Consider the following 12664-nt stretch of genomic DNA (forward strand, 5'->3'; position numbering starts at 1 on the left):
ACCTACTATGTTACTCAAATAGCAATTTATACTTTCTGTACTGCAATTATTGGTTTACTTGCTATTTCTCTTTCTAGGCTGGAAGGCTGAAGATGGCAGGGACCATGGCCCTCTTACTGTTGAAGGTCAACATTTAGCTCTGTGCCTCACACATCATACGTAGTTACTAATAAACATTTGTATTTATTGAATTGACTAGACCTACTTTCTTTCACCCTTTGACAGATATTTAGGGCAGATCTACTACATGCTATAGAAACAGAGCATAAACCAAATGAAAATTTCTGTGCTCACAGCCTACATTAAAATAGAGCATAATTTCAAACTTTTTAAATGTTATTAAATTTCAACTCTAACATGTTATGACCATAACCTTGTAATATAAGGCCAATAGTAGAGGAATGGACCACACTAGTAGTTCCCTAGAGGGGACTATATAACTAAATTTATTCTACTATGTGATAATATAAACAGGAACAACACATTAAATATTAGTCATTCATTCATTCAACAAACATTCATGAATTCCTGCCAAGTGCCAAGAAGATGCAGTCCTCATCTTGATGCTTAAAGCATAGTCAAGGAAGAAATATATTTATATTATTTTCTTACTACTTCTGTAAAAGTTATCACAAATGTTGTGACTTGGCCAGACACTATGGGTCACACCTATAATCCTAGCACTCTGGGAAGCTGAGGCAATTGGAGTGCCTGAGCTCGGGAGTTCAAGACCAGTCTGAGCGAGAATGAGACTCCATCTATACTAAAGATAGAAAAATTAGTTGGGCATCGTGGCAGGTGCCTGTAGTCCCAGCTGCTTAGGAGGGTGAGGCAGGAGGATATTATGAACCCAGGAGTTTGAGGTTGCTGTGAAGTAGGCTGATCCATGGCACTCTAGCCTGGGGCCACCGAGTGAGACTTTGTTTCAAAACAAAAAACAAACAAACAGAAACAATGCTGTAGCTTAAAACAGTTTATTTTCTTATAGTCCTGGAGGTCACGAGTCCAAGATGGGTTTCACAGGGCTGAAAACAAGGTATTGGCCAGGCTTACATAAGTATAGGAGAAAATTAGTTTCATTACCTTTCCCAGTTTCTAGAACTTCGTTCCTTGCATTATGTGGCTCAGGACCCCTTCCTTTGTCTTTAAGATCAACATCTTCAAATCTCTCTCTGCTCAGTTATCACAGTGCCTTCTTTTCCGTGTCAAGCCTGTCTCTGCCTTCCTCTCAGAAATACACTTAGAAATTGCCCATCCAGATAGTCTAGGTTAGCCTCCCCATCTCAAGATCCTTAACTTAATTACATCTGCAAAATCCATTTCACCAAATCATGCAGCACTCACACGTTCCAGATGTTAGGACTAGGTCTCTTTAAAGACCCTTCCTTTAGCTCACCACAAATGTATTAATGAAAATATTAAGAAGTGCATAATTAACAATTCTGTTTCTTAATTAAATGGGTCTTGATTTTCTTCTAATATTTTTAAAATACTAAAATAAAGCAATAGAACTTTGGATATTGCAAACTACAATAATGCCCCAGAATCAACGATGCATGCCTGCATGGAAAAGTGTCATTATAAATGCTCCCCGAAACCAGCGTCCACAGTAAATGTGACAAAAGAAGTTGTAGTGCTAATTTTTAAAAAGGGAGGAGAGAGAGAAGTTGGTGACAAAGTTTTAAATTTCAGTTTAGAGTCTAGGGAGGTAAAGTAGTAACATTTTAAAAGGATTGCAACCCTGAAAATAAGAAGGGAAAAAACAAATAATTGTGAAAGATTTGCTGACCTTCCAGAATGAATAAAAGGTCAGTTTTAGGAGAACAAGCCATTATAACCACACACAGGAATAAAGTTCTATCATCAGACAATCCAATTTTCTAAACTAAAATACTATTTGCAAGTAGGGAGACATTGCATGAAATCTCTAACAAAACAAACAGATTTAAAGCAATGGTCCCTTGTGCATATGATGATCAGCATCCTTACCTCTGGGGCAATGTTTAGCTTAGATTATCTTATTTAAATAGCGATGGCTTAAAAAAATAGATCCAATCTGTTCTTTCACAATGAAATTGTGCACCAAGGATATATGATTATTTCTCCCTTTAGAATAAAGCAAAAGGACATGTTGAATCACATCCAATTTGGATAAATAAAAATTAATAAAAGAGCTGGAGTATTTTTCAGATTTGATATGTGTTCTGAGAATAATAATTTATTTTAATTTAACACAAAAGGTCTTTTAGAGATCTTATGCTAATTCAACATACATATTTAAAGGGCAAAATGTTAATGTTGAATTTTGACAGGAAGATGAAACTGAAGGGTAGGAACAAAATCCTAATTCACACATGTATGATTTGGGGGCACCTTGGTGACTTTGCACTGTCTTTTCTTAATCTATTTCAAAAAAGAAGACACTATTACTTAACTCTGAATTGTTGTTATAGAGAGACATGACACAAATAAAAACAATGCGATATCTCTGAATAAATATAACTGCAGCAATTCTGGCTGCTGGATTCACTGGTGATTAAAATCCCTTTATTTATATGGGTTTTTTGATTTTTTTTCTGGTTAACTTCTGCATATTTTAGCATTCTCATTGCTTGTAAGATTAGCACAGCTCTCCATTTCTGGGGTCTGTTATTAAATATATGTCTTTTACAATTACTGTGTTTCTGTCTTGTAAATTATGGTGATTATTCCTGTTTTTTCTCTCAGTGTAGTACTGCTTTGGTCCGAATGAATGAAAGTTTAATAGTAACTATCATCACATAGTTAGGTGGAAATAGCCTGGCATTGTAGGACTTCTCTGACAACTAACTGACCTCTATGCTCTGTGACAACTCATGTAGGTAAGGCTGGCAAATAAGTTCTACAACTGAGACAATTAAGAGCTCCATGATCTTAAGAGACTGAAGTTGATTATTTGCAAAAACAACCACCATTATTTTCTTAATTATTTCCATGTTTACTGCGGCTTTTCTATTAAGTCTTAGAGTATGTTTCCGTACCCCTTGAATCTGGACTGGTCTTATGATTTGCAATGCGCAAAAGAACGCCACAGAAATGACATGGTGGCAGTTTCAGTCCTTGGCATCAGCAGACATTGCATTCTTATGATTTCTCTTGGAACCCTGAGCAGCCACTATGTAAAAAAGCCCAGAATAATAGAGAATGGCATTTGGATCACAGCCAAAGCAGCCAATTGTCTCAGCAGGCAATGTCCTAGACAAGGCATGTCTCAGGTGAGTCAGCTGACTGCAGATTCCATACATCCAGGCAAAAGCAAAAGAATACACAGTTACCATCATCCTAAATTGCCAACTCATCAACTAAATGCATACTTATTTATTATTTTAATTTACTCAGATTTGGGTGCTTTATTATGAAGTAAAAGTCAGCTGATAAACACACATTAATACATTTAAATTGATAATAGAATATGCTCTAATCTATTTTTTAAATAATCAAGGATATAAGCTATTTCTAAGGTTATTTCCAGTTCTGATGTAACCTCTTATATCACCTTTTCTTCTATTCCAACATAGTCTTTTTTTGTATTATCAAATTCTAAATGTGAGGAAATATATACATTTTGATTTTAATTTTTTTTTTTTTTGCAGTTTTTTTTTTTTTTTTTTTTGGCCAGGGCTGGGTTTGAACCCGCCACCTCTGGCATATGGGGCTGACACCCTACTCCTTTGAGCCACAGGAGCCACCCTTGATTTAAATTTTTTAGAGGCTTCACTATAAAAGGAAATACAAAGAACAATTCTTTATTATTTATTAGTAATAAAAATTATTTATTACATTCATTTATTATAAAAATGTTCTATTTTACCATTCATAAATGTAATAATGATCATTTCTATTTAAAAATAGTGTTCAAAACTTTTTTAAGTGTTAAACTCTCCCTGTATTAGCTATAGAGGTTACCCTCAAAACTTTATCATTTAGTCGTCCAAATAACATATGTATTGTGCATTTTGAAAATTGCTTTACTTCTAGAAAGAAATACAATGCCAATATATTTATCAATCAAAATTCATAATAATAGAACACTTTACCTGTACAAGAGTGTACGAGTGGTAGCAGAATTATCAGTTTCCATAGCAACCTCATCTCCACTTTCTAAGGTCAAAAATTTCTCCCATACAATCAACAGAGAAAAAAAACTCTGTCTTCCAGTCAGTATCTCAAGAGTCTGAAAGAAATAAAATTGTTATGAAATGACAGACATACAAATATGAATATTTTAATATGTATGTTGATTGTTACATACTGATTCAATTTAACATTAAAATATTATTATTCAGAATAAAGCAACCTAAGTGGCTATATATATATGTAGGTTGCATTAGCAATTTCAATTCATGTTTTCTTAATTTCAGTTCATATCTCAAATATACATGCCATTAGCTATTGTAGATATTTGCTGTACTTGTTAATGAGTTGAGATGGAATTCAATGGATATATTCCATGTGGACAAAAATTTTCATTAGTTCAATTTCTTTGACATGTAAAAGATATTAAAAAACAGTAAACTCATTTCCACAATTCTGCTGTTGGCTTATACTTTTAACTTTTAATCGTTAGGAATATGATATAATACTTCTCTCTTCTGCAAATTAACAGTTATTTTATATTTTGTGGATTTATATTTGATATTATATGGAAAATATATTTTATATTTTATGGTTTTTATTAATATTCTTGAGAACAACTCACTAGGAAGCATTATCTTTTGTAATGTTAGTAGTACCAAAATTAATATTGCGCTATGAAATTTCTCCCAGAAATCATTTTGTGGCAGGGTTATCTTTTAGGTATAAGGCACGCTTTTCCTAAGGGGTTACATCATAATTTTCTCTAATTTATTTTAACATGTAAGCTATGCAATGATAAATGAAGTGAAGATAAACTGTTAGTTTGACTTTTACTCCAAAGGGAATCTATTAAGAGATTCATAAAAACTCATAAAAGCTTAGAATAAGCTCAGAATAAACTCATCTAGGTTACATTTGACAAAACCATATAGCAACTGATAGGATTCTTTGGAAACTTTAGCTTAGTGGAAATATATTTTCTTTTTTTTTATTTTATTTTATTTTATTTTATTTTATTTTTTATTGTTGGGGATTCATTGAGGGTACAATAAGCCAGTTACACTGATTGCAATTGTTAGGTAAAGTCCCTCTTGCAATCATGTCTTGCCCCCATAAAGTGTGACACACACCAAGGCCCCACCACCCTCCCTCCGTCCCTCTTTCTGCTTCCCCCCCCATAACCTTAATTGTCATTAATTGTCCTCATATCAAAATTGAGTACATAGGATTCATGCTTCTCCATTCTTGTGATGCTTTACTATATTTTCTTGCTGCCTCAAATGCCACTTGGAAGTCTATGGACTTTAAGTGTGATAATGGTAAATAATAAAAATGTGATCCCTTCTTGACATATTTTCCAAATTTAAAAAAACTTCCACATCTTTCTGCTACCTGTTACTTCAACTTAACCAAAAAATATTGAACATATTTAACTTCTTTTATAAAGCTTAAGTTACATACTTTCACAATTTAATTAAGGAATATAAATCACAAGAAAAACAAACACTCTTCAGCTTCAGATAATAGTGAATATGATATGGAGTTGATATGGAGTCTTTCACAAACTTTCTTTTATCTTACATTATCTTTCATTCCCTTTGACACCATAGATTCTAAGCCTTTAAATTCTTACATTTAAATTAAATTATATCTTATATTAATTCATTCATCTCTTTTTCCAATAAATACTTATTTGTTTATCGTTATTTATTTATATGCTTCCATCCTCTGCAAGATATTGAGCACTTCGGTCTTGGTGGTGGCCTCAATCCTTCATTTCTACCTTTGAGGTATTCTGATTTTGTTAGAGAGTTAACAAATAGCAAAAAAGAAAAAAAAAAAAACTTGCACACACACTGAAGTAAACAGTTATATAAGGTAACTATGTTTTTTTTAAGTGAGATCTATGAGCTCTATAGTGTAGTGTTCAGGAAGTATTTTGAGCTGTAGCTTGAAATACGAATGGCTATTCACCAGGCAAAGAGTGTGTGGACACTGAGTAAGAGTCACAGGTGCAGGAGTTGAGCTAGCAGGAGGGACGATGAGACTAGCAAGCATTCTAGGCAAAATAAACACAGTGTGACAAGGTCCTGAGGTAGGGCTGAGTTTGGATTTTTAAAGCCCTGAAAAATGTCCAGTTTGATTCAGAAAGACTGTGGCATCAGACAAAATAGATGAAAGAAAAAGAGGCTGAAACATGAAAGACCTGTAGGCTGTGCTAGCGAGCGTGCGTGTTGCACTTTCAGATTATGATTGGGGTTCTTAAAGCAGAGCACAATGAAGGTTGAATTGACATCCCTGACTACTGTGGAAAATGGAAGGGGTGGAGTGAAAAGTGGAAATATACAGAGAAATTACAGGCTATCTTTATAGTCCAAGAAAAGAAGGATAAATGTTTTGACTAGAGCAGTAGCTTTGAAGATAAAGAAACGTGGATCTGCAAACAGTCTTCCTGCCTCAAATCTCTTGTCCTTTCTGTCCATTTGAATATTTCTATCAAAACTATTCTTACCCAAACTAAGATTTGGTTAATTATGCTAATATTCTAAAACCTATAGTTACTTTTCCATTGAATAAACAACTGAGGTCCTTAGGAATGATGTTCAAGATCACACATAATGAATTTTTAACCTTCCTTTCCCACCCAAAATAACTTACTATATCCTTCCAGTCTGGTGACAAAGATCTGCTCCCCATTTACTTTGCTCATGCGTCAGGCCCTCATCTCTATGTAGATGCTATTTGGTTTGTATAGAATTCCCTCTGAGTATCTACATTTCTCTCCAAAACTGTGTGATAATAGAATGATTATACATCCCTGTTTTCACTGGATGGTTTCTGGTATCCGACTGTCATGGTGGAATTTTTCATAGACTTGTTTTTCAAAAAAAGTCTTAGCTTTTAAGATAAATTATATGATTCACTTATTCAATGGATGTTTATTACTTTGTTCTGTCCGATATTGTGTCCTCTTCTTGTGATAAAAGTTCTGTGATACCTTCAGTCCATATACTTGGAATTGTATTGCCTCCACCTCAGAACTCCAAGGGCATTGTCCTTCAGGAATCAGTCTCTTTGGCTACTACCCCGTTTCCCCAAAAATAAGACATCCTCCGAAAATAAGACCTACTTCCAGGAAAGATAAGATGCCCCCTGAAAATAAGACCTAGCGCATCTTTGGGAGCACACCTTCAAATAAGACACTGTCTTATTTTTGGGGAAACAGGGTATGTTTTATAAAGGGATGGGCATGTGACTTAACTGAAATCAATGACTGTCAAAGACAGGACTTTTGTCAATGTTATTAGGGCAAAAGAATAATATTTCCATTAAGTTATTAATATATAAACCTGTTGATCTGGTAAATTTCACAAACGTTATCTTGACCCGGTTTAATTCATCACCAAAACCTTTCAATTCCCTTTCATGGACAATTTACCGAGCTTCCATTCCAACTACCTCCTTTGATAGGTTTAGCAATACTGAGTTTTGATACACACCAACTTCCAGGGGTCCCCAAATATCTAAATCACAAGAAAGTACTCTTATTCTTTGGGTCAGAAAATTATTCAAAATATCCAGTCCCCAAGAGATTGCAAAATGTAGCTAACCCTCCCTTATTTTTTATACACAACCCACCTCCAACAGTCCCAGCTTGCTATTATCCTGTTTCTGGGTACAATCTCCGGTGCGGCTCTTTTATTATTTGGAACTGCAGGAAACAGAGCTCTGCTTTTCATGTTCTGCCATCCCTACAACCTATAATCATACCTGATATCACAGAATTTTGAAACATCCAACAAAACCCCCTGGAATTCTAAGATATGTGAGTCAATAAAACAAATTTTTGCCTAATACTTTTTGCTGTTTGGCTCATGTTGCATTTTGTCTCCTGCAACCAAAACAATCTGACTAGCACTTTATTCTTCATCTTAAATTTATGGGAAGATTTTCTTAAAGACTCTTCTAGAGCCAATTGACATGATGTACACCGTTTAGGTCTTGTGCTTTTCAGAGACTCCATCATATTGTCAGTTTTCATGCTTTACCTTGATGACAAACACCATGTGTAATACTTTTTCATAATACTTGATGTAGTGTCTAATGCAAAGCTCACAGTTATTCAATAAATATGTGCTAGGTTTGTATTTGAAAGACAGACAAGATAGTATTGTGGAGACAAAGGGTAAACCACAACTCCAGAGACTTTGTTTCTACTGTTGTCTCTTTTTCTTAACCAGCTGCGTAATGTTGAGTGATTCCTGGACAATCACATTGTCAGTTTCCTCCTTTGGAAATTAAAGAATTTGACCTACTAATAACCTTTAAATTTCTTCCAGCTCTAATATTCTGAGATTGTTTGATTCAATCCAGTGTATAATTTCACAGCAAATATTGCCCTTTACTATCTGATTACTTATCAGCATACTGTAATGAGGGCAAAGCCCAAAAGATAGTTTGCTTGGCATTACTTTAAAAAGCTAGCCTAAGTAGCTCATATTTATGCATAGGTTGCCATTTGTAAAAATTTCATTTGTAAAAGTTTAAATTGCCTGATGAAGGAGAAGACTCTGGCTCATTGACAGCAATCTACATAAGAAAAGTGTAGTTATTTACTCACTGCAGAATGGAAAGCAATATTGAGTGGGTAGGATTTATGCTAGTCACCGATATGCAATATAGCCATAGAAATTAACTCTTGGTTCCTAAAATTCTACAGATCACCTGAGGCAAATGGACCAATAAAGGAAGGCCAGTATATAGATCTAAGTTAAAGAAATTTGTAGCTCTAGAATAGTTGCAAAAATACATCACCAGCATTTTGTTTTGGATAAAGTAGACAGGCCAGGCAGTGTTTAAAATAATATTTTGGTCAGGAAGAGTGGGTATCTTGGTTCATGACCTCACAACCAAAGCTATTATTATTACTATACAAAGTTTGTCTTTCTTAGATAATCTATGTGTACTATTTCTCTTGTGGAATTTCTCTATGCAAAAGTAACAATTTTAAACACTCCAAGAAAAGTCGTGTATAGGTCTAAAACCCCTTTCCTGCAATTAAAAAAATAATAAATCTTTTGAAAATTGGAACATACAGATAAGTCTGGCAGCAAAACCTATTCCAGACCAATGTGGGGCTGGTTAGACTTTTTTATCCAACTTCATATAAATATTTATGTCTTTTTATTGAAACAGATATTTTGGTTGATGATAAGGGTGCTGACCATTGGGTAACATACACACATGAAACAATTTATATGTATATATATTTATATTTAATGTACATAATGTATCTATAATACATATATACATATAAAAACATCTAAATTTGTACCACATTGACTTTCTAAAGGCTAAAATTATGAACAGCAACTATAGTCTTTTGCCTCAGTTTGGTCCTCTGCCTCTTTTTGAGAATAAAGTTTCACTGGAACTCAGTATTTCCGTTTATTTTTGTGTTGTCTATAGCTGCTTTTGTGCTACAAGGGAGAGTTGAATAGTTGAATCAGAGAACAGGTGTCCTACTATTTGACCCTCTATGGCTTTAGACCTTCTAGAAGTTCTTTTGCTAAACCCTGGTCTAATGTATTCTAAACTCCAAAACGCATTTGTTCATGAAGACTTCTGTTAAAGGATTCTAAAAGTGTCTTTCTCTAACCCCATGTTAGCATTCTTGGTAGGAATATTATCTATTGGCAGAGAAAAAAAATAATGAGGTCCTGTATTTGAAGTAGTTCCTGACTGTGAGTCCTGTCTTTATATGACCTCTTTTAACCGTGTGTCATTGACCTCTACCTGATTCCAGAAGACAGATGAGAGAATACAGAAATTATTGCTGTGACAGTGAGGTTGTACCCAGTGCTAATTGTACTTAACCCAGACAACACTTACAGTTTCTTTGTTTGGTTCAGAATAATCACTTCTTTTGAAATGGAAAACTATCAATCTATCCCCTCACCCTAAGTCCATTTGTCAGATTGTAAGTCTACAGAATTGCCAATCAACCAGGCACCAGTATGGAAGTCAAAATGTTTGTTGGACTCAGGCCGTAGTGGGAATCCAGGAGGCAGGCCGTTACCATATTAAACTTGGTTTGCCAAGCAGGCATGGGAGACAATGGGAGTTGCCAAAAATAGAGAGACGGACTTTGTGGTCTTTATCTTTTAAAAAAGAGCTTTCCAACTTTTCCTTGAACTGAGAACTAAGGACATTTACTTGAATAAAAAGGCAGGGTAGACATTCATGTGTAGCTTTATAGTAAGCCTTTAAAAAGGGCTTATAAAAGATTCTAACTGGTATTTACCAACCACACTTAGAAGCTAAGATGACTTAAAACGTTGTATTTGATGAGGAGGAGAAAAAATAGGCAGTTTTTCTTGTCCAATTCTCTCAACTATGTGTTTTTTAATTTCTATAACTACATCTAGGTGATACAGGCCTGGGTGATGAAGAATTATGAATCCTTAGGTCAATTACAAATAGTACCCTTTCTCACCTCCTTTGCACTATTGGAAATGATTTTCTCACATTGCCAGTAGAAAAGTAGAAACTACTACTAAAGAGCTTTGGTTAGTGCTCTTAAGTGCAGGGCAATAGAATGGCCAATGGATGAACATTACTTCAAAATACTGGCCAACATCTCTGTTTAATTGCATTTTACTGTATTGCTTTGAGATATCAGGAAATCATTGTTGCCAGTGCATGCATCCGACTGAGCTTTATTCTCCCCTTATTTATAGCAGCATCGCTTGATGCTAAAGAATTTCATAGCAGAGATCAAGATCTACTTTCAGATGGCATGTTCATAAGCAGAACAAATGTTCTCAGCACTCATTGCCCTTTTGTTTTTAATTGACCAGTTAATTAACTATATCAGGTAGCTTCATTGTTTTATTTCAATGTGATAAAAATCTATGACCAGAAGGAAGAGAAGATTCTTAATAATTTTTACAGCAGATTTGCAACATCGGCATTCACAGTATTCTTTACTATCAAACTACAGCAGTAATAAATTAAAAAGCAAACTATTTATGATCTTAAAAAAAATGGGGTTTAGATTAGTAAACCCCACTACCATTAAGTCAGGCAAAGTAGCAAGATAAATTGTGCCATCACATGCTTTGTTTTCAGAATATATCTCTATCATTTATGATAATTGTTATGCCAACCTCTCAAAATAGGCAGTCATAATAGATGAAAGAAAAATATTACACAGCATGTTTAATGTCATCATAGAGGAAGCATTACTTTTTTCTTAAAGGAGGCACGATTACATGTTAAGTTGCTAACAGCATGAAATAAATGCAAATATGTTTGTTATGGAAACAGAATCATTTATATAATTTTTTTTTTATCTGAGACATCAAGTTGTAGAACTTAACTCAGCCACCAGTACAGTCTCTCTTATATGTATTTTGCCTGAGGCCATGGAGTCTTGTCGAAAGAGACCAGTGCACAGAAATTGGTTTTGAGAATGCCTAAAAATAATACTTTCTATGAATTTCAAAATTGAAAGAAACTATATAGATAATATAGGTCAGCCTTTTACTTTTATAGTGGAGAAAACCGAGGATTAGAGAAGGTAAATAGTTATTGTAATTTGGTTCATGACCTGAAAAGAGACCTGGGAGTTGGAGGGCAGATCTCTGACTGAAGATGCTCCCAACTACATCACCCTCTCCATCTGCACGCGGGACATATCACCCAAGAGCAGCTCCTGCCTTTGCGTATGCCTACTTCTCTATCTGTAACTTATGGGTATGCAGGTAATCAGATCTTATAGAAACACTCTCCGTGTTCATATTAATCAGAATAGGAGAATGTGAGTGAGTGATACTACTATAGTTTGGAGTGTCTGTAATGTTGACTTCTCCGCTCCTAAAAAGGGTAACAAGAAATACTTGTTAATGAGGCAAAGCTAAGTTTCCTAAACTATAGTTATGGTGAATACAACTTCACGTAGTTCTAGCAGCTTCTCAGAAGAAACAATAGGCAATTAATTTGTATAGTGTTTTATGACCCAAACTAGGTGATATTAAAATTATCCGTGCAAGGTAAAGAGCTGATTAAAATAGGGTAGAGATTATGGCGTAATAGCTTGAGCTTGGTGGACACAGGAGGTAAGGCTCTTGATACAGATCCTGATGTTGACCTTGAAAAGTAAGCTTTGTCCACCAGAAACAAGTATTTCCTGAAGCAGGAAGGGAAATTATTTTTGCTTTCTGTGTTGTCTAGTACAGGGAGAGGAAACTATCTAGGTTCAGTTGCAGTAATGAGAATGCATAATAGAATGTACAGACTACTTGCTAACCATGAAAGCAGCAGTAGGGGAATATTTTCTGTAAAGGATTGGATAGTAAGTACTTCCGGCTTGGCGTATTGCTTGGTTTCTGTTTCTACTACAAAACTGCGCTCTAGTGCAAAAGCAGACAAGATATTAACAAATAGCCATGGTTGTGTTCTAATCAAACTTCACTTACAAAGCACATGTGAAGGATGATTAACCCATAAGCACAGTTTGCCAACTTGTGGGCTAAAAGTTGGCCTG

At 34.8% G+C, this 12664-nt stretch overlaps 1 protein-coding gene across 2 annotated transcripts in view; it reads right to left on the reverse strand.

Moving 5' to 3' along the window:
* The window catches only part of CNTN6 (contactin 6), a 353237-nt gene that overhangs the window by 288693 nt on the left and 51880 nt on the right, over window positions 1-12664 (reverse strand). For both annotated transcript variants that reach the window (XM_053600445.1, XM_053600444.1), the window contains exon 2: window positions 4077-4213. In XM_053600445.1, the coding sequence (XP_053456420.1) occupies window positions 4077-4131 (55 nt within the window). In that variant the 5' untranslated portion in view covers window positions 4132-4213. The remainder of the gene's footprint in view (window positions 1-4076; window positions 4214-12664) is intronic.

The sequence above is a fragment of the Nycticebus coucang genome, chromosome 8 (assembly GCF_027406575.1).
Source record: "Nycticebus coucang isolate mNycCou1 chromosome 8, mNycCou1.pri, whole genome shotgun sequence".
In the NCBI taxonomy this organism is placed as follows: domain Eukaryota; kingdom Metazoa; phylum Chordata; class Mammalia; order Primates; family Lorisidae; genus Nycticebus; species Nycticebus coucang.